Genomic DNA, 23,739 nt, shown 5'->3' with positions numbered 1-23,739 from the left:
ACTTTTAATTTCATGGTTGCAGCGACATGGAAGTCACTCCCAAGCCGCCTTTAATAGTTTCAGACACAGCCAGCGGTGTCTGTTGAGCTTCCCAGGCCTCCTGGAGCTTTCTGAACCTAGGCCACCTAAGCAGCAGAACACTTTCCAGCTGTGACAGAGACAGGGGGGGCTTAATTGGGGGAATTACATTGAGAGTAAAGCTGTATTAGACTGTGGTGCCACCCGATGTAAAACTCTTGGTTGTAAAGTTTACTGATTACTAGGCCTGCACAAATAAATACCAGCACTTGTATACAAGCGTTCCATGAGGAAGAGGACAGATGCTTACTTATTTGCATAAAGATTTACGATGTAAAACAAAATTAAAACTAAATGAGTTACATATGAGCAAGTCCTGTCCTGTATGTTTAACAGGGTGAAGCTTGATGAAGAACGCTGAAGAAGAATCTTTGCTTTTTCTTTCATTTTAAAACCACAAACTTAACAAACTTAAGCAATCCGGTGTTTATAGAGATTATATCAGGGTGGTATATAGGATCTCTTTTAGTATCTCTACATGTGGTTGGATAACTCAATCTTCACTATGACCTTTACGTCCATGAACGTTAATTAAAAGACAAAATCCAGTCAATGCACTTTTAATACTCACACTTAATGCAGGGAGATTGAAGTCTCTGTTCCCTGGATCTGAATCCTCTAGTAAATCCTCCAAGTCATTTAAAGACAGTAGAAGCTCCTAAAATAAGCAAAAGAAGAAAAGAGAAGAGTGACAAGGCATGAAAGTGATAAAAGTGATAACGCCAAATACAGAGAAAAGCCCACGCACATCTGTGAGCTGTAGTGACAGTAATGTAAGGGTGTGTTGCCAGGTCGATGATGGATGCAGCCTTAAATGCTTGAATGCTTGACAGCGACCTGATCTTCTGTTGTAGCATGTTCATGTTGCTATTTTGTGTTAAGTGGTACCGCAGGTGCTGATACGTAAGCAGTTTGAGTTCAAATAATCAGTGGACTGAGTTCGTACCTCTCGATTATGGGTACGCAGAAAGCGTGAGGGTTTGTGAGCAGCTTCATCACATTGATCTCTGGCTGCATCTGCTTCTCCCATCAAAAACACCACTTGCTTAAGATCACCCTAAAAGTACAGAACACAGAGAGATGAGAAGATCCTTTCATATCAAGTCTCATATTATATTAATCAAGTCATATCATGTTAATCGTCATGACCTGGCCTCTATTACACCACTGTAAGTGAGTGAGTGTGTAGCTAAAGCTTTGGCAATAATGGGACATATGCCAAAGTAAAAAAGTGACATTTTATATTTTACAAAGGCAAATACTGTTACCATAAACAAGATTAAAAACTTAATATGTACAAGCTGGACTGCAACAGACTTTAATAGACCAATAAGAACATTTTATAAGCAATCTCATGTCAGGTCAGGATATCTCAGTAATAGATGTCTCATTCAGTCTGTATCTGAAAGACAGCTGTCAGGCAGCATACTGTATGAGATTATGTTAAGGCACGCTGCCTAGGCTTCATGGAGTATTACCAACACTACTGTTAACTTGTATGCAGCTGTTCAAACCTTTTCTGCTGACCAAGAATAAATTCCCCTATCCTTCACAGGGATCACTTAAAGTATAATTTGAATAAAACCAATAAATATTGTAAAGTGGTAAAGGCTTCAAATTAATCCCAAAATAAAGCCTAAAGCTTAAGCAGAGCTTCTACAGTAGATCAGAGGTTTTTTTTCAGGCTTTTTAGGCTTATGTTGCCTTAAACCTCCTAGTTTGACACTATTAATAGTATGACACTGCATTGCTGACAATATTTGCTCTGTACAAAACCTAGATTTGACTATTTTTACTTCTGATTCAGTATTTGTTTTGTGATTGCTGCCTTGTATAGCTTTCGCTGATGTCTAGCCTATGTTGTTTGTTTTGTCCTTTAGCAATGTTACAGTTTGACAGTGATTTTGCCTGACATTTAGCACACAAAACAGCAGTTCAAGGCGCTTTGGTGGTGCAGCGGTCTAACACAGCTGAGTGAGTAAGTGAGTGAGTGGTGGTCTGTGTTAGACAGGCACCATGTCTGGATGTTGTCTGGGTGTATGAGCAAACCCACATGTGTCAGAATTTTATCTAGGCGAGCCTGTGTGTTGTTTATGAAGCTAAGATAGCAAAAAATAAAAGAAATTAAGAAAAAAAAGTGGTGGGTATTTTTGTGCTTTTTACTGCTCCAACATTTCAGAGTTCTTTTGATCCTAAAATCAGTAAGCGGTGTAAAAATTGAGGTCCAGTGATAACCATCCAAATCTGTTGGTATTACTATGCCAAACCATAACTGTATATTAGCAGAAAAGCATATTGCCATGGTAAAGCAAATACACTGTCTATCCACTGGGACTACATGATGAGAAATCCATTTAGCTGGTAAACAAATGCAACATACAGATGTTACACTAATCCCATACTGCACGTGTATCTGTATTCTTATGAACAAGCTGGGATTTGGGAGTCTGCTGGGACGAGTCTGGGGATGTCTTCATGCGTTGTATATTTTAGACAGGTCAGATAAATTACAAGCTGACTTCATCACCTGTCTATAAAGGGGAAATTATTGTGAGAAGGAAACAAAGCTCCTCAGCAGCCAAAGTCAGAATAAAATGTTTGCCTCAAAACCATGACAACAAGTGCTCAGGAAAAGTGAATAAAGTGTTAATGAATTCTTTTCAGATGTGGAGAGCAGACCTTTCTATAGAAGAAGTACAATTGCCCCAATATACAAATGAGAATACTTTGAACTTTTACCTCAAATGGCGTTTCAAAGCCCTCAACGATTCCTCCCACCACTATAAGTCCATCTGTTTTAATTCCTAAGCCATCCTCATAGAACCAATCAACACTTTCCACCATGGCGCAGTCCACATACAATGCCAATCGGCCTGTAGACACACTAAGCGCCATGCGATGCCACTTCCCGTCAGTCAACACAGTCACAGGAAACCTAAAACAAAGAACATAAGTCCAAAAGATAATATTACTTTAATAACAGTAATAGTGCTATTGGTTTCATAAGGTTTTACGTATGTGATTTTATGATATAATAATATAATATAATGTAATATATTTTAGATAATTCATTTTTTTCTAAGCGTTAGCAATGGTTGTGACTAGAAAAACTTAAACTGAATAGTAAGTAAAGATGTCCAAATACTTTTGGCCATTTAAAGTTCATGTGTTTATGTATTGTCAAATAGTACAGAAGAAGTATTTTAGAATAATATCCTGAAATGAAGCTTGCACAGAGATAAACTCCACACTAAAAGGTAATAAGAAAGACTGAGGCAGTTTGTATTGTACTTAATACACTGATGTGGAAGCGCTGTGTCTCTACTGACTCAACAAACCACATTAAATCTGTTTGAACTAGTCTTGAATTAAAAAAAACGTTTGATTTAGTGTTTTTTTTTAGAAGTTTGATTTGTATATTAAATGTTAAGTTTAAACGTGATTTAAGATTAGCCTTCATTAGTAGGGGAAAACTGTCTGTTTTGAAATGTGGTAAGATCAATTGCTTGGCTGTATTTAATGTGGTAGGAATTTAAAAGCTTTGTTTGCAGTCAATACTGTGTTGGCATAATATCTGCAATAACAACGGATTACAGAAGGTGGTAACAAGATAAATTAATAAAACCCACTAAGCTAACACACCCACGTTATGCTACTTCACCTGAATAACACTAGATCCTTCAGTTCTGACCATGAAATCTAGCCAAGCAACAGGAATAAAACAAAACAGAAGAAAATACTGGCTTACGGCCAAACAAATCAGAAACATGCGGGCTAAATTTTGTTTGTTCATGTATGGGGATGTCCTTACACTAAGGGACATTTAGAATAGTCATTGCACCATCTGCATGTTGTTAAAGAAGAAAACGTAAGTATCTGGATGAAACCCACACAGATATGTACAAAGAAAATGCATAAAAAGCGTCACACACAGTGACTAGATATAACGCTCTTTCTGTGTGGCACCCCTGTGTTCAGCTGCGCCACCACACTGACCATATAATTTTAATGATAACAATGATTATTATATATTATTATTTTTTTAGTCATTAATTTTTACTACAAGATTTATTCTGGTCAGGATTCAGTGCAGTGGGTACGGCACTACTGAAAATACTAAATATAAGTCAGAAAAACTGACAAATCATCATCTAAGGGGAGTTTTCACCATGCCAGTGGCTTTTAAGTGTAGCTTCTTTACCTATTACAGGTTTGGGAGGAAGTAGGAAACTGGAATACCCAAGTGAATCTCAGACAAACATGACAAGAACATACAACACTCGCAGACAGAGACCAAAAATGCATCAAACCTATATTTATCTGTCAGTAAAAGTTTGGTGTTTTTTGTCTGAACCATGTATCTACCAACAGCATTTTACAAGCCGATAATAAAGTTTTACAACCTCTGTACAACCCCTTGTCCCCAGACTACATTTCTAAAGTGATCTACCAGACACAAGCAGCTTGTGTGTTACTGACTCATAATGGCGCTGTTCAGTGGAGATGAAGGTAAAGGAGTGGGCACTTATGCGGATCTGCAGAAGAATGTGACCGTCTGGGCAAAGGAAGGTGAGGAGGCTACGGTCGTCATGTTGAGAGGTGCGCAGCTGCAGCAGCAAGCTAAACTCGTCATCAAATCTGAGAGAAAGAAAAAGAGCAAAGTTATATTTAAACCAGCACAGTCATGTAAAGATACACTGAATTCACAATATTACATAGAACAATTCACTCTGTATGGCAAAACAGCCAAGATGTGGTTTGGTGTTACGTTTAGTGGAGAGCAGTGTTTCTGCTATAGTAATGTGGTCGCCTGTTTTTTCTACAGTCTCAATTTGGGCTGTGGCTTTGGTTTGATTTTGTTTTATTAATTTCGCAAGTGTTTTCATTTTTATATTAGTCTTTTGTTTTGTTCTGCTTGGTTAAGTCTCCAGGCTTAATCTATTCATATCTCAGATGCAGGGTTACACATGCCGCCTCTGTCACCAGCCTTCACCACTCTGTGACTACAACAGTAACTTTAATATTACATCTCGGCATTTGTTTAACATCCTGTAATAAAAAGCATGCATATGTGTAGCAGTTCTATAAGATCAGAATCAGTTTGTTTACCTGTAGCCAAATACTTGGCGTAGGGGCAATGAGATGGTGGAGTACTGCCCTACATGCAACACCGGAGACCTCTGATCATCCAAACTAACAGTGGCGTTAGTGCTGTTGGCCATCTGCCAGAGCTGATGTACAAGGTCAATGTATTCTAAGGAGAAAGAATGGATATAAAGCATGGATTTAGAAGCACAGACATAATGGGCAAATCACACATCAAACTAATAACATGCTAGCAACATATGTTTCTTGTAAAGGGTCAGGTACGCCGCCTATCAACACTGCTGGATTATACAGTGAGTTCTGTCCTGTGGCCATTTATGCTTTAATGAGTTCTGCTTTGATCTTGGTGGCCTTATGCTGAGTCTGTACAGAGGAAATCAGCAGGGCTGATTATGAACAGGTCTTGAAAGCCTCAGTAATGGTTTTCAGTGACATAAAAGTAGAGTCATTTATTAAATAATGCACCACTGCATTTGTTTGTTTGTGTGTGTGTGTGTGTGTGTGCGCGTGCTTGTGTGCACCACAAGCACCACACTGGGTGAGTTAGCCCTGTTATTTTTTTGGAATAAGGAGCTCAGTTAGAACTAAGCCTGTAGCAATCATTAAAAGAATTAAGCTCAGTTATATCTGGTGCAATTCATTTAAACATTATTCCAATGCAGCTTGATAACCAATACTACTGATTTACATGCACGTAGGGTGTCCAAGTCAATGTGACCAAATTCTATGAGTAGTCTGGCCCACTTGTCATTAAAATTGCTAAACTATTATTTGGGCATCTGCAAAATGTAGCATGCTAGATGTTACCGATTCTAAGATGTTCTTAATGCTTCAGGCAAATCTGGGAGGGTTAGCAACCATACATAAATGCCAACACGTCTTATCAATCATAAAGGGTGTAAAACCTGTTTAAAATCTGTTCTTAAAACCATTAAATCCCAAATGCACAGCTCAGCATTTTTTCCAAAGACTAGAGATGATTAAATAAACAACAAATCTCATCAATCTCAACCAAATCTACTAATTCAACAAATATTTTGAATCCGCAATTTTATCCATTAACAAATCTGCTAAAAATGCATTGCACTGTTTACAGACTAAAAACATTTAACATGTATTCTGCTTAATTTGATATTAATGCATTTCTTTGACTTGATATTGTGAACTTGAAAATTAAAACTCAACTCAAACATGCCTAGTGTAATGTGCACCTAAATGTTTCCTGCATTCACCTTAAGGGTCACAAGACCTATTTAAATGTCTTAACATTATACTTGCATTGCTAAATTATTACCTGAATTACGTAGCAATAGCATAAAACGCTCTTTCTACAAGAATAGTTACTTGAATGTGACCTAATAAATCTCAAGGCACCATGGAAATAGGAAATTATAAGCACACACAAAGTAGAAAAACACATTGATTCAGAATCAGGTAAATCAATTACTGCCTGGTAACTGCTGTGTTGGCTGAAGGTGATAACATGAGGAAATGAGACAGGATAGCTAAGAAGTACATGCACATGATTTACACACCGTGTAAGACGTTTTTTTTTTTAACATAGCAGGTCTGGAACATAACATAAACACAGCTGTTCTCATAAAGGTTACAAGCTGCTTCATTCTTTTTCCTTTTTTCCAACATGTTTAGGCCTTTAGTTTTTTTAAAGACATTATTTTTGCATACCAGGAACACAGCGTATCAAATAATGATCAGTTCACTTTTACATACACCACTGCAGTCACATCCCAATCTTGCACTATAGCAAACCATATCTGTCAAAAATAGGGCACATAACTCTCGTTAACTCACAGCTCTCTGCTGTCTGCACAAGCGACCTCCACTTTTAATCTCTGGCAGACGATCCAAATTAAGTCTTTTTTTTCTTATGACCAAAGCATGCATGCATTAGGCCATCTGTTTTGCTGCTCACATGAAAGCCTAGTGCACACTACACACAAGACAACTCTAAATAGTAGTACAGTGCACACCTTACACCAGGTCACTTGTAGTTGTCATTTTGTAATCACATATGAATGCACACTACTCACACCATGCCATTTGTAAGTCGTCGACAAGAAGATAAATGAGGACACATCGTCACAAAATCAGAATATTGCACAAAAAAAGAACATGAGAATTTCATACACAATTAATAAAATAGTGCAGATACAAACAATCCATAGTCACTTGTTAGGGTCAATGGTAACATAGTGCCACAGGAGGAGAGGTACGTTTTGTACAGTACCAGGGTATTTTGGACATAGTTTCATGTCAGTGTGAGTGTACCCCCCACTGGTTTAGAAAAAGGGCCAATTAAGAAAAAACTGGTACCACACAGTGTAATCCAGACACCTGAAATCACTTGGTGGAGTTTGTGTTTGAACACCCCCTGTTCCAACCTGAGGGCAAAGCACGGATCAGTCTGTGAGACTGACTGCAGGGTCACACAGAGGGCTTTTGTTGACTTGCTTTTATTACTCAAGCATGCATTAAGCTGCCCTGTGAAGCAGCCTGGGAGAGCACAATCTATGCCTAACAGAACATTCCATGCATATACACTCTATGGACAAAAGTATTTGTCCATGCCCATGTCAATGTAAAGCTAGCTTGACTGTGGAAAGTGTCACCTGTGTTCCAGCAGTTTCTACATTAATTTGATCCAACCATCTAGACCAATTTCCTCTCAGGATAGGATGGCAGCTTTGACCTTATCAACCACTATTTTATGTTCTATATTTTTTAAAATAAGAGCTTTATTTATATGGGCATTAGGAGAACGTGCATCTCATTTTAACATTTTACAACTGAAATTGTATAAACAAATCAAAACAAGTCTTTTTCATCAATCGTAAAACAAGTCTGGTTGACAAATTGTAAAAAGACCCGGGAACAGTTCAACCATATGGGAAATGTTTTGAATATTGGAATGCCCTGTTAGCAAATACTGCTTTCAACTGCTGCATTTCTTAGGGCTTTGTTAGACCTCACTGCACTGTAATGTCTTCAAATGAATGATAAACCACAATTGCAGACCCCTTGAAAGCCTACTTATACAAATGTATGCCCTAGAGCAAAGATCTGATGCCCTGATCATTCACATATGCTTTAGCTTCACTGAGCTACATGTAAGCATCATTAAGACTTCTGAGAGACAGTAATAGAGAGCGGGGAATAAAGCTAAAACAGAAAGGTTTAACAGCTTAGAAATGTTCACTCAGAGCACAATGTCCGTTATTCCCAGCATTCGAGTCTACTCTTCACTCACCAATCTCTAAAATGGATCTGATGTAGGAATTGGTAACCGTGATTGACCGCTAGTGAAAGGGGGCACTTTGTAGAGAGAGAAGTCGTCCACCAAAAAGTCGTTCTAAAAGTTTCTTGCAAGCAGGTCATACATTTTGGACCAAAGACTAGAATAGGACCAATAGCCTAGATTTTAAAAGCAAAGGCAATACGTTTGATCCATTATGACTGATATCCAGCCCATATGGCGGTAGATACAAGGAATTTATATGCTTTCAATTGGAATTTATATGAAATGGTGCTAAGCCATATGGGTTAAGTCAGCATAAAAAATGACTGGAAATAATAATACAAAGCTATATTTCAGAATAGTTGTGACAAGGGATGTCAATGATTAACGCTTTTTACTGAAAACGATCAAAGAAGTCGTTGTTCGATTAATGCTGCCTGTCAAAAATGTCTTTTAAAATCATTTCCAACAGCTGACGTTTGGTTCCAATTGAGAGTTCAGCAGAATACGTTTACCTCTCACCTCAGCCACATTTGGATATTTGAATCCATTATTTCTATATTTTTATTTTCTTTTTTTATTCATTTATATTATTTCAACATTTTGTACTGAAATGATGTGGATATTTTGCATCATGTATCAGTATAAAGGTAAATCTCTGCTTGCTATCTTACAATAACAACACAATTGTTGTCAGAAAGAGTTTTAGCATATCAACTGCACCTTTATTTACTGATTAGCATGTTTACTTAGTGTTTGTAATGAACTCACATAAAATTCTTAATAATAACCTGTTTCTGCTTACTGTCCTTATGATCATCTAAATTATTGGCATGTTTATATAATGACACCAATTAATCATTAAAGCATAAAGTCTCATTGGTATTTAGCTCAGTGATGTGTTTTGTATTGTAATGCAACGCTGTAAGCTCAGCTCAGCTATTATCAGTTAACCATTGACTACGACAGAAACTTGGGCTCTGTCTGAGGGAGGGGAGGCTGGATGGGGAATCACCTCCATGCCTCCACAGAAGCGGTAAAGCACTGACCATGATAAACCTGAGGCCGGCAGCTCTGTGCTGAAGGAGTCATGTGCTTGCCTACAGGGTGCTGTGTTAGGTCACTCAGGAAAAATCCAAATGGATGCAAAGAGAGAGAAAACTGTTTTATAAATACACAAACTGTATTTATAGAAAAATAGTATAAAGACAAGATATTTAGTGGTTTAACTTTTATCTACATGCTTATTCTGAAACGAATGCCTACAGTATACTTCTATTCACCAAAGCATTCAATACTCTGTTTATTCAATATTATTTAGAAGCCTCTTCGACCGTATTTACAACTGCAATTCTTAATGGATCTGTCTCTACAAATACTGCACACCTGGATTTGGACCATTTATCCCATTCTTAACTGCAGATAGTTTTAGGCTGTCAGATTGGACGGCGAATCTCTGTGTACTGCCATCTTCTGGTCTTTCCTTAGATGTTTGATGAGCTAGACTTAAAGACATTTAGAGACTTGCCCTAAAGCCCCTCTAGTGTTGTTTTGGCTGTATGATTTGGGTTGTATGTGCTTAGGAGCTGGTTTTCTGCAAGGATGTTCCTATATATGGCTGCATTCAAAATTCCTTTACTGTTACCATTCTCCCTGTCCCTGCTGCTAGGAAGCACCCCAGAATATGATGCTGCCACCACAATGTTTCATCTTCGGGATGGTATCGGCCATGTGATATGTAGTGCCCGTTTTTTGCCAGACATAGTGTTTTTGTTTCTGCCCAAAGAGTTCAACCTTTCTCTCAGTAGAACATCTTTTTCCTTATGTTTCCAGAATCTTTCAATTGGGCTGTCATATGCCTTTTACTCAACAGTGGCTTCCATCTTGCAACCCTGAATCATTTCGAAATGATTGTGGCCACTGTGGTTCAGTTAACACTTAACCCAGTCAAAGACCTAGTTTTATATCCTTGCCCTGATAATGCCTTGCTACCATTTGATCGTGGACATCAACAGACAGTTTTATCTAACCCTATTTACAGAAAAGCTGGCACACTTTAACTTAAAATATTTGTATTGTTTTATTTTGTAAATTTAAACAAATTTGGAATTTCATGCCTGCAACACAGAAGCATGTTTAATGCCGTTACATCCTCCTTACTATTATTTACATTTTTTAATAGTTTGGGAAATAAGAATTGAAATTGTTACAGTTTTACAAGTTGAATTTTTGCCCATTCTTGCTTGAGACCTCAGCTGCTCAACAGTCTATGGTTGCCGTTGTCTGTTTCTTATCATGAGGCGCCATACATTTTTAATAGGAGACAGATCTAATTTTTACTTTCTGTGTTTTTAATTTGCATTTTAGTTTATAATGAGTTTTGTTTATATCTAAAATCAACATTGAAACTCAAATAATACAAAAAACAAAAAAAACAAAGCAGTAACAACACTGGCTTAGACAAATAGCCATACCTAGCTACATACAGTAGATCATGTTCCAGTGCCAGATGTGGCCTGCCTCTTGGATGAAAGATGTAATCTAATGTTGGAAGACAATGACATTGTTTGATGGATTGAATATGTGGATTGCTGAGGAATCATATTCACTGCATGGTTCGCTAAGGTGTTTTGATAATGCTTTACATATGCCCAATGCTTTGTTCGATTTTCCCCCACACACCAGACCAGATGAATCCAGATTAAGCCTGGCACAGAATTGCTGACGAATCAATGTTCACTACATGGCTCACTAAGGTGTTGTGATAATGCTTTGCATGTGCCAAATGCTTTGTACGATTTTACTCCAGACACCTAATGGGTTCCAGATTAAGTCTGGCACAGGTCTGTGACAACAGACAGCCATTGATATACTTTCACTGTTCACTGTCTAAAAATTGCACAAACAGTGATGATATGACCCTGATCTAGTCCATCACTTTGCATGCCGCTTTGTTTAGCTTACTTAACAGGTAATCAACGCAATTACTGAGCATGCTTCTGTTCTGTTTAAATCCAGTTAAGCTGAAGCTAATTAAATTGGAAGATGTAGCAAAAACAAATGTGGTTCAGCCAAAAGATCTTAAAGATCACTTTCCACTTATGAAACTCAAGTCCATGAATATATCTGCTGTGATACACATTGCTTCTGAAGGACCACTGAGAAAACCAAACATGTCAGTTGCTGAGACCTCAGGTTTTCTCTTGGCCAAAACAGCACTGTAAAAGATTAGAGGTTACAAGTGCACTCCAGATACAAGGAAACAGTACATACGTTTCAGTTAAACTGGGTTCATAAATTATGTCAAAAAGAGACACTGTAGATCATTTCAGTCAGTTATATCTCACGATGCTAAAACATTATGGTAGAGCATATTATGCAAGTTATGTTTAAAAATCCCAATAAACTGGATTAATCGATTTCTCTTCATTACTCATTTAAGGGAACAAAGTATCTAAGTATCTGACAATGTACACAACAATTTACATGGTTTAAATGTGAATAAATACATTAATCAATCCTTTAAAGGAATTTCTTGTTGTGGGTTAAACCAGAGGTCATTTTTACTGGTCAGGTCAATAATGAGGCTCATTGGCTTGATCATGAATAAATAATTAATAAATTAATCAGAAAATAATAACTTAAAACACTTACTTATTCAAGATAAGTAATGTTGTAATAATTAGACGTATATAATTAGACGTATATTTGAGCTGCTGTTTACTTGGATTTCTTAACTGATTTTGTGTTGACTGTGTGACAGAGAGGCTCTTACATATATCAACCTGATTAGAAAAATATCACTTAATTGCTGATTCGATGTTTTGGGCAAAAAATTTAGATTTGATCTTAACCAAAGAAAACATCCTATTACTACCAAACTACCAAAAACGCTTTAATTTGCTTGTGAACATGACAAGCATTTATCACATCGGAATTATAAGTAATTTATTGGGTGTTGATCTATACAACATGCATGTAAAGACAGACAGGCCTCTAGCTGAAAAGTATCAGAAAATAAGGAGGTCAGACATCAAACTATGTCATTCACCCTAGAAACACACAACTAATGTTCATTTTCCAACCTGCCATCTTCGAGGTGTGTGACAAAGTTGAGCTAACATCATTTAACCCATCATTTAATTCCCTTTCCCCCCTCATAGAAAATGGCTTATGTCTAAAAATGGACAAGTAGACTATCAGCTGTTTGGCTTCTGCTTCTGGCTCTTTTTATCTGGACTTGCTTCATTTTCAGATTCCAAAGAACTGAAGTCGCCTGCTACAGAGGTCTCTTAGCAGGATCACATTACTGTAATGGGAAGGAAGCGCCAGAAGCGATGACAATTAGCCTACCCTAATTATAGTGATCTGACAAAAAAGAAAGTGGTCAGGTCAGGACTAAAGATTTCCAACTGCTTTGCTAAATGCACATACTTGCCCTATAAAATACTAGAAAAATACTTTACAGTATATTCATATCAATAACATCAAATGAGAAAAAATCTACATACAGTGAATTCAAAAGGTATCCAAAATCCAAAACAGCAAAATTATTGTTTTCTGTGCCATTTTCCATTTTGTTTGCTGTGTTTAAAACACTTACTTTAACTTCTGCCAAAAACATCACTTTAATAGTCTGACAGACATTTAAAGACCTGCACTTTACAGACCAGCCTAAGCAAAGACACACTGTAAGTAAAGCCAGTTACCACATGTCTGGTCTAGAAAACAACGTATTAGGATACTCATTTTGGAAAAAAAATTGACAAAAAACAGCTCCCAGTCAAATACTATATGGTTTACTTCATGGCTGATAAGAGGTAACCACAAGGTGAAGTCAGTCAGTGAGTTCAGAAGGACAGACAGCTCCATTTGAGCAATGTCTGTATGGCAGCCGGCTGTCAAAAAAAGCCAGGCACATTGTAGCTGTATTGCCAGAGGGGATCGTATAAGAAATATCTGTTAGCATCTTTAAATTAACAGATATGCATTTGAGAGATATACCGCACATGCTGCATTAAAAATATTCAACAAAAAATTAAAAGGCATTTACAGGTTTTCCAGACTAAAGCTATACAGCAAGACTGACAAAACAGTAGCAAAACAGTTTAATACAACGGATGCTATACTTTCATGCACTTTAGATCAACATAAGCTGTTGCTGCTGCAGTTCTTTGTGCAATACTTTAAATTGTAAATACTTTTTACACTTACTTTTTCTTTTTTTCAGTTTCTTAGTTTATTTTATTTTATACTTATCTTAGCTTATTCTTATTTTATTCATGTCGCACACACCGAGGCCTGGGTAATTGTATTTCGTTCTTATCATGCACGTGGTTTTCAATGACAATAAAGCTGAGGTCTGAGTCTGAGAAAATCTAATGTATGAAATATTAGACAGATTCAAATGAGAAAAAGTTACAACAGTATAGAAAATGCAAGTAAAAATGCAGTCTTTCTTACATGTACTTGATTTTTATTTAGTTGCAGACAGAATAACCCCAAGATATTTCATGCTTTGTCTGGTCAACTTCATTTTATTCATTAATAAACATCCATTCCTGAATTTCAGGCCTTCAACACATTGCAAATAAAGTTGGGACGGGGGGAATTTAGGGCTAGTGAGGAAAATAAAAAACTAAACAAAGATGTGATTTTAAACAGGTAATTTCCAACTAATTTTAATCATGATTTAGAACAAAATATGATTTTTTATCTTAAAACTTTTATCATGCTTTTATCATTTTCTTGTAGTATGGATAGAAACTTTTCGACTGAATGAGTTCTAATGTGACCAACAAATAAAAAGGTTTTTTTTTTAACCTGTTATTGCAAACTAGACATGACACTTGTATTAAATATAAAAATGGTTCATTTTTTAAAATTGTGTGTTAAACTGCATCAAAGCTAATGAAAGTAATAGTCAAGCTGTGTCTAATTAGGTCAAGTCTTGCATAATGTGGTTTCTGTGCCTTCCTGTGGTTTTCAGCAAATATTTGGCATTTTGGTAAAGTTTTAGTTGTATTTCAGCTGTTTTTGTTTTAAACATGATGTAAATATTGGATTTTTAATTTTTATTACATTTGCATGGGATATGGCTCCTGCTCTGGATTTTATGTATAAAAAAGTATAAGACCTTCAACTATGACTTCCATTGGCAGAACAAAGACCTGGTCAACAGCCAACAGATCCAAGTGGGCTACAGTACTATAAAGTCATGCTTTCAGTTCAGAGTCTTTGCATTGTAATAGTGTTGATTATTTTCCTTTTTCTCCCTTTATATCAGCCACTTTGAAAACTTAACTGATATGTGTTTCTTTAGGCTTCCCTTCTGTTTAGATTCTGTTCAGCTACTGCACTTGGGCCAAGAATAACTATGGTGGTAAGTTTGCTTAGCAGCCCTTGCTTATTATAATGTTACAGTGTGATTAAGCAAATGGATTTGACTTTTTACAGGTGGCTACATTTAAAATTCATTCATCTATAGTAACTGTTTTTTCTTCCTTGGAAACAATGATCATAAAGCAGGAATACACCCAGACAAAATGTCAGTAACATCAAACAGAATCAAATACTATTTTACACCTACTTACGTACTGGAGCAAATTAAAGCAATCAATAAAACTGGGATTGTTTTATTGTTTTGGATTGTAGGATGTTTTTGATCAAACATTAATAAACAATTACCCTTATTTTGTTGCACTATTTATTTTTTTCCTGTTACATTGGATACTGCATTAATCTGACATCTACAAAATAGAGGGAATTGGATACCCTCTTGTCTGCACACTGCTCGAAATACAGTTCTGCATCCCAACAGGAAATATAGCCGTCTACAGCTATTGCTTTACATGTCTCCATCTGCAAATTTCCTCTAAAAACACAACAGTCTCATTTAACAGATGCATGCAGGGGATGGTTAGGATGCAGTCTTTGCAAAGTGCATTTTATTGATCCTCCCTCTCGACCTGCTTTAGCACACACAAGAGAAGAAAACTGAAAGCATCTGCTATCTTGTAAGCCAACGTTAGACTCATGAAACAAATTCACTCAGACTATTTCCTCATGGAAAATGAACAGCTGGAAAATATTACATCCTTTTATCATGTATAATTAGAGATGACGTTTGTCTAAAGGTATTATTCTCTATAACCATGACATTAAAGGCTAAGACTTTAAGAATACAGTTACATCGACATATTTGTTTAATTGCTACTTGCAACTGTACGTTTAATGGTCAGAATGGCAACTGATATGCTACTTGATGCATGCAGGCTAATGGTACCCTAATAAAATAATGACTGTATATAAAATAAGTTAAGACAGATGTGCCACCGGCCTGGTTGGACACTCAATAGATACAATAGAAAGAATAGAAAATCACTTAATTGCCAATATAACAATGATGCTAGTGTCCGGTTGACACATCAGCAGAGTAATACAGAGGGGGGAATGAGTTTGTATGTGTTAAGGCTCTGTGTCAGAATGAATCAATAACTGGTAAAAAGAAGCAACCTGCAGCTGGACACAGGTCCGGGAAGGTGTATGCTAGCGTGTGGCCCCTCAGCAAGGGTGTAATGCAAATAGCAAGGGACAGAGAGTTCAGAGAGGAACTGAAAATACCCTAATTGGAACAATGCAAAAATTAATGTATTGCTAAATTTGAAAAGTAAAATTAATTACAGGCAAAACTGGCTACTGCTGATTGAAAACAATAAATGATGATAATAAAGATTAGGTCAAAAAGGTCCATGAGGAAATGTTTTAACATATTTGATGTAGAGTGTCTACTGTGGCCAGCACGGAGCCTTGAACTTAGGACCGTCAAGGACCTATGGGATGAATTAAAACGTCAACTGTCTCTTTCATTAGCCTGACCCCATAAATTCTTTTTAACCTAATAAGCACAGATTTTTACAAACACACTCCAACAGCTTTCCCAGGTGAGTAAAAGTTATTAAACTAGACTAGAACTTCCAGCAGACCGTGGTAGTTAAGCGGTTAAGGTATAGGGCTAGTAATCGGAAGGTTGCCACTGTTGGGCCCTCATTTGCTTGCACTGTATACGGTCACAATTGTAAGTCACTTTGGATAAAAATGTCTGCTAAATGTCAAAAGAATAATAAAGGTTATAATAAAGAACAAATGTATTATTTATAACATAACAAAAGACACATCATTTTAGATCATTTAAAAAGATGTAAACCTGTTATCTTACAACTGCATTTGTTGACTTAGTGACTTTTCTGATATTGTTGGGTAAGAGAAGCAAAATGAAACTTGCCTAAAATGGAATCGAATGGATTTATGCTGTCTGACCAGCATGTTTAACCAGTATAGCTTTGTCTGCTGAGGAATGGTTCACATGGCTAAAGTCCAGTAAAAACGCAGGCAGGAACTCAGCTTTGCTTTCAATAGTTGTTTTTCTGACTTGCTAGGGCCATTCTCGCCATCCAAGAAGTCATTCAAAGGGTACGGCAACACTATAACTGCTCTGACATACAGTGTATCACAAAAGTGAGTACACCCCTCACATTTCTGCAGATATTTAAGTATATCTTTTCATGGGACAACACTGACAAAATTACACTTTGACACAATGAAAAGTAGTCTGTGTGCAGCTTATATAACAGTGTAAATTTATTCTTCCCTCAAAATAACTCAATATACAGCCATTAATGTCTAAACCACCGGCAACAAAAGTGAGTACACCCCTAAGAGACTACACCCCTAAATGTCCAAATTGAGCACTGCTTGCCATTTTCCCTCCAAAATGTCATGTGACTCGTTAGTGTTACTAGGTCTCAGGTGTGCATAGGGAGCAGGTGTGTTCAATTTAGTAGTACAGCTCTCACACTCTCTCATACTGGTTACTGAAAGTTCCAACATGGCACCTCATGGCAAAGAACTCTCTGAGGATCTTAAAAGACGAATTGTTGCGCTACATGAAGATGGCCAAGGCTACAAGAAGATTGCCAACACCCTGAAACTGAGCTGCAGCACAGTGGCCAAGATCATCCAGCGTTTTAAAAGAGCAGGGTCCACTCAGAACAGACCTCGCGTCGGTCGTCCAAAGAAGCTGAGTGCACGTGCTCAGCGTCACATCCGACTGCTGTCTTTGAAAGATAGGCACAGGAGTGCTGTCAGCATTGCTGCAGAGATTGAAAAGGTGGGGGGTCAGCCTGTCAGTGCTCAGACCATACGCCGCACACTACATCAAATTGGTCTGCATGGCTGTCACCCCAGAAGGAAGCCTCTTCTGAAGTCTCTACACAAGAAAGCCTGCAAACAGTTTGCTGAAGACATGTCAACAAAGGACATGGATTACTGGAACCATGTCCTATGGTCTGATGAGACCAAGATTAATTTGTTTGGTTCAGATGGTCTCAAGCATGTGTGGTGGCAATCAGGTGAGGAGTACAAAGATAAGTGTGTCATGCCTACAGTCAAGCATGGTGGTGGGAATGCCATGGTCTGGGGCTGCATGAGTGCAGCAGGTGTTGGGGAGTTACATTTCATTGAGGGACACATGAACTCCAATATGTACTGTGAAATACTGAAGCAGAGCATGATCCCCTCCCTCCGGAAACTGGGTCGCAGGGCAGTGTTCCAGCATGATAATGACCCCAAACACACCTCTAAGACGACCACTGCTTTATTGAAGAGGCTGAGGGTAAAGGTGATGGACTGGCCAAGCATGTCTCCAGACCTAAACCCAATAGAACATCTTTGAGGCATCCGCAAGCGGAAGGTGGAGGAGCGCAAAGTCTCGAATATCCGCCAGCTCCGTGATGTCGTCATGGAGGAGTGGAAAAGCATTCCAGTGGCAACCTGTGAAGCTCTGGTAAACTCCATGCCCAGGAGAGTTAAGGCAGTTTTGGGAAATAATGGTGGCCACACAAAATATTGACACTTCAGGAACTTTCACTAAGGGGTGTACTCACTTTTGTTGCCGGTGGTTTAGACATTAATGGCTGTATATTGAGTTATTTTGAAGGAAGAATAAATTTACACTGTTATATAAGCTGCACACAGACTACTTTTCATTGTGTCAAAGTGTAATTTTGTCAGTGTTGTCCCATGAAAAGATATACTTAAATATCTGCAGAAATGTGAGGGGTGTACTCACTTTTGTGATACACTGTAGCTGTTTCAAGGCTCGTAAAAGCAACTTTACATGTTCATGGGGTTTACATTGTGCCTCATATACTAAGGCAAAGCTGACCCTAAAGGTAACCTACTATGGAGAGCAAACACAAGTCTGAATTTTTGGAGACAAATGATGGACAATGCACTGTTCACAAGTGAAAACAGAACTAGTCAGAACCCTTTTTTCACTTTAAATGATTCCAAAGAGCATTACATCATGGCTGGACAGAACAGCCAAAGAAAATACAGACAGAAATCATTTGGGCATGTCATGCCTTCACTATAAAATTTTCCATCACTAAAATAACATATATCCTTACCTATTTTATTTATAAATGAAAAGGACAAATTAAACCATTAAACGTTAATTATCTGGTTATGTTACAAATGACATGCAAAACGATCAGCACACTGTTATGAGAGCTCTAAGAAATAAGGGAGTACTATCTGCTTACCCCCCATCTAAACAGCATGCTGCAGAGACATGCAGCAAATGCTACAGTACTGACTTGTGAATGACATAATCTCACCAAGCATGACAGTAATTGTGGTAGGATAGTAGGATGACAGTGTGTGCACAACCAGACCTTTCTTTATACCCTAATGACAGACTACAGGCATGCTATATTTCCAAGGCGGAATGATACCCTTAGCTTGCTGCTTGTAGATGCTTAGTAACATGGAACAACAAATAATGATACACAGGTATAAACAACCTGGGGGTTTATTGTTTCCTCTTAGTTACATCAGTTGTTTGTAGATTAAATAATGCTTGCTTAACAGCAATAAGCTATTTAGCAATAAGCTACTTTGCCAAGTCATATTCTGATCATTCAAATTTTACCTACATTACCTAAACATCACCTCAATATTATTTATCAAAAATGTAAGAAAATAAAGTAAGGGCCAAAAGTCTGAGACCACTAGTGTATTGTGTATTTTTAACGTTTTTATTACTGCAACAAGATTTACAAGATTTAAAGACCCAGTGCTCAGTTCACAGGTGGTATCCAAGCAAAATACCAGTATGAAAAGAAAAACAAATCTGTGGCAAGGATCAGTCAGCTCTGCCAGCTTCCACAGCTGACTTGTCTTCTACAGACAGTTGACACAAGTTTGGCAGGCAAACATTATTAATCAAGTACAGTCAGGCAAAGAGGTGCTAAAGATATAAGAATAATACACCTACCCTGTCTACAGTAAAAAAATATACAGTAAAAAGAAAGATGCACATGCCACTAAGGGTTTTAGTTTTGCATCAGTACAAAGCCCTGAATACTGAGTAATGTTCAACTCTACACATAGAGATCTTTGTTTTTTGACAAAAAATATCAATGCTTTAATGTTCCAGTAATATGTTATCAGAGCTTTGAAATACTGAGTGCATTTTTTATTATTTATGAATAAGCATGTTTTAATTGGCATTTATCATAAGTGGTACAGGCTACTGAATAAATGCTGATCACTGAACTTGTTCTACTTATGGTGTTCAGTTCAACCTACTGTTCAACACTGCTGCTACATTATGCACTTTGTTTTCCTGTTTTTAACGAATAAAGCATAAAGACATTGATATGAAACTGTGATGTGTTTTTTATTGTAATCAAACACTGTAAGTTGTTATGCTATCAGTTAATTTCTCAGTTATCAGTCCATTTCTTGACAAAAGCAGTTTATAGTATTAATTTGAGCTGTCCCACTTAAATGATACCTTTTATATATTACACTTTTATATTGAATTGTTGTTATATCGCATGACCTAACCTATTCTAAGTTTTAGATCACACAACAGCATTCCACTATAGAATTTCCTGTTAGAACTTGGTCCCTAAATGATTGCAAGCTGTCCAGACCCTAAGGCTGGAAAACAATTGGGATGAGGTAGTGTTTGATTTCTCCGAACTTTATGTTGTTTATCTTCACTGCATAATTAAACTTATGACTCATTGGTCATTGCAAAGTATCTCATCGTGTACTCTGTTAACCGCTCCTTTGGGGCATTTAATTAGGAGCTCTACATCACTTCTTTTGTCAGAAACAGAATAAAACTTGTGCTGTTTGTTTAATAACAATGTGGCTTAAATCCGCAAAATATTTGTAAGTAAACTATTTGGCCAAAAATATGTAAACATCTGACCATGAGCGTGTTAAACATCCCATGCCAAAATGCGCAGATGAGGCTATAACAGCCTCCACTCCTCTGGGAGGTAATTTCCCCCAAATGTAAAGCGTATCTGTGGCAATTAGAGCCAAATGGTCAGATACTGATGTTGGACGAGAAGGCCTGGCTTGCACCCACATACCAATTTACGTGTGTACTACGGTTAAAAGACACAGAGATAGTAAAAGAGATAGTAATCTCATCTTGAGCTTTAATATCCGCTTGTTAAGTGGTGACGTGTCGACCTTATGATACGTCACATCCGGGTCCAAGTTGGCCGAGTCCCTCGTATTTTCAATAAGCCACAGTGCTGTGTGCCGTACTGCTTCAACAGGTCCGAGTCGAAAAAAAAACTACCCAACTGTCTTTTTACCGCTTTCCTTGCGATTAGATATCATGAAGTAATATTTTTGTTCATAATTCAATGTAAAAAGATAAACTGTCATTGTATATTCATTACACGTGTTTCAAGCTTTTTTATTTTATTTCATATAATAATGTGAGATTCTGGATTTTTACTATATAAGCTATACTGATTAAAAGTAAAACCAAAGAGTTAGAAATGTCAGTTTTCATGTAATGAATTAAAAATATGACCGCGACATGAAATGAAATAATGACATGAACTTTTCATGATTTTCAGATTACCTGAAGTGCACTAGTGTACTGCACATCTTGTCTTATTTGTATCTTAATGTATGTTTCTAATATATATATAATATATGTATATAATAAGACCTTTTCTCGTCCAGACAGCTATTGAGAAGGACTAGACATTTATGACTCGGGTAATGTTTGTAAATCCAATTTCCAACGACAGCAACACGAGTTCCTTAAGTTTCCCACAAACAGAATTTATTTTAACTTTCTTCTTACATTGACTCATCCGTTAATCCAAGTTTCTTATAAAAACTCACTATGTTCGCAATTGGCGTATAACAAACAAAACTACGATCATAAATATGTTGCTCCACGTCCTCTTTCTTTCCGTATATTTGATAAATATTGTCAGTATATAGAGTCAGTACAATTCTGCCCCCCGCAGACTCCACCGAAGAGGACTAATGAATAACAGCATACACTGATTACCAGGAAAAATCATCAATAGCTGAAATACCAAGTCACCTCAAATAAGTATTCTTTAACCAAACAGAAAATATTTATGACAATAAACATAGATCATTACAATTAGTGCAATATGGATCTTACAATATATATATAAAAAGGTTCACAGGTTTAGCCATAGTCAGTGGCGGAGCCAGACAATTTCCATAGGGGTGGCCAGACTGAGACCATTGCTCACACAGGGGTGGCACAGAAACTGATACCTTTTTTTATGTGGTCACTCACTCATTTACCTATACAGGCAGTAAGTGCCATGTAGAATCACATCACGAAGAATAATACGCTTTTTTTTCTCTTTATTTTCTCTGACAAGTGAAAAACCAAAATATAGCCTATAACCTTAACATTATGAGGAAGAATTTCAAAGATATTCCTTTGCAATACTTTATCATTTGGCTGCCAACTAGTGTGTAATGATGACACTCAATTGAACCCCAGAACATGCTAGCGTGAATACATGGAAAACTAATTGTAATTTTCTTTCAACAATATGATACAGACTGACCAACACTATTAAGCCAAATCAGCATTGAAAATAGACTTTACTTTTAATAGCCTTCTACAATGCTGGAGCTTCTTAAAACGGAATATATTCTTTTAAATAGAAGTGTTATTTAACTGCTATTAAATTGTTTTCCAACAAAATCCGCCCAATTAGGCAACACTGGAATGCGCAGAGCCAGCTGGTGCCTTTACTCGTATTTGTATATTTTCAATGTTTGCTAAAATAAAATCATCAAAATTGTTGAAATGTTAATTTAATAACTGCAATATAAAAAACACTACTGAAATACACAAAGGATAAACAATGTTAGAGCTGACAACCAGTGCCACAACCCACAACAAATAAAAGTGCATTGAGAAGCTTTTCTTGATGACAAATTTCCAAGCCATGCCCATAAGATTTAATTTATAATGGTCCATACACAATGCACAATCATGTGATATAATAATACAGCCAATAATAATTCATTTGGTGTTTGTATTTGCATTACTGGCAGCACAATCATACTGAGACTGTAGGCAATCTGGCCATTCTCATCTCTAAAAGTATGTGGACCTTCTATTTCAAAACCTGTCCCTATTATAAAGTAATATTAAGTCACCATTCCATTTTTCAGCTATAACAGTCTTCACTCATCTGAAAACACTTTCTACGAGATTTTGGTGTGTCTGTGGGAGTTTGTGCCAATTCTGTCAAGGTCAGTAGTTGATGCCTGATGACAAGACTTGCCTCACACAGTGTTCTAATTTATCCAAAAGGGTTCAGGCCAAGGCTCTCTCAAGGTCACTAAAGCTTCTCAACACCAGATTTATCAAACCATGTCTATCCAAAAAAACAAAACAAAACAAAGGACCTTATAGTGTTTGAGGGTACAATCATTCTAGAACAGCAAATGCCCTTTCCCTAAATGTTACCACACAGTTCAAAGCTTAAAATTTGTTTTATATTGTAGGTTTTATACACCCAAGTAGCTCTAGGTCTGATTAGTGTATGTTTCTTTATAAGGGGCTTAAGCCTTTTTGACTGGGTACCATATGATTCTAACTAGGCTGCTGGCTTTGGAATATCTGTCTGGAACTGTAGAAACTTTATATGATGTACGAAATACATCACATTTATAATTTCTGTACATCAGTTATGTAGTATTTGTAATTGTAGAAGTGAATCTTACCTGTCTGGAGCATCCCGGATCCTGTCTCATGTTCTGGAGAGGCGGTGGGCACAATTACAGTTGGACTCGAACTGACGCTTTTAATGCGGGCAAACATAAAAACTGCGCAAAATAACATTTGAAGTGACATGGTGGGAGTGTATTTAAAGTTAAGAAGAAAATAAAAACTGCGTTGTGTCCTCAGGTAT

The 23,739-nt window shown here is 37.1% G+C and overlaps 1 protein-coding gene across 1 annotated transcript in view; it reads right to left on the bottom strand.

Annotated features, from left to right (window-relative positions):
* The window catches only part of si:ch211-196i2.1 (collagen alpha-1(I) chain), a 66,464-nt gene extending 42,725 nt beyond the window's left edge, over positions 1-23,739 (bottom strand). Inside the window, exons 1-6 of the mRNA XM_063012100.1 lie at positions 23,552-23,739; positions 5,188-5,332; positions 4,558-4,716; positions 2,818-3,013; positions 1,025-1,135; positions 650-736 (exon numbers count right to left, since the gene is read on the bottom strand). Of these exons, the coding sequence (XP_062868170.1) occupies positions 650-736; positions 1,025-1,135; positions 2,818-3,013; positions 4,558-4,716; positions 5,188-5,332; positions 23,552-23,681 (828 nt within the window). The 5' untranslated portion in view covers positions 23,682-23,739. The remainder of the gene's footprint in view (positions 1-649; positions 737-1,024; positions 1,136-2,817; positions 3,014-4,557; positions 4,717-5,187; positions 5,333-23,551) is intronic.

The sequence above is a fragment of the Trichomycterus rosablanca genome, chromosome 16, assembly GCF_030014385.1.
Source record: "Trichomycterus rosablanca isolate fTriRos1 chromosome 16, fTriRos1.hap1, whole genome shotgun sequence".
Lineage (NCBI taxonomy): Eukaryota > Metazoa > Chordata > Actinopteri > Siluriformes > Trichomycteridae > Trichomycterus > Trichomycterus rosablanca.
Note: the sequence above shows the minus strand (reverse complement) of the source record. Positions and strands in the feature narration are given on the sequence as shown.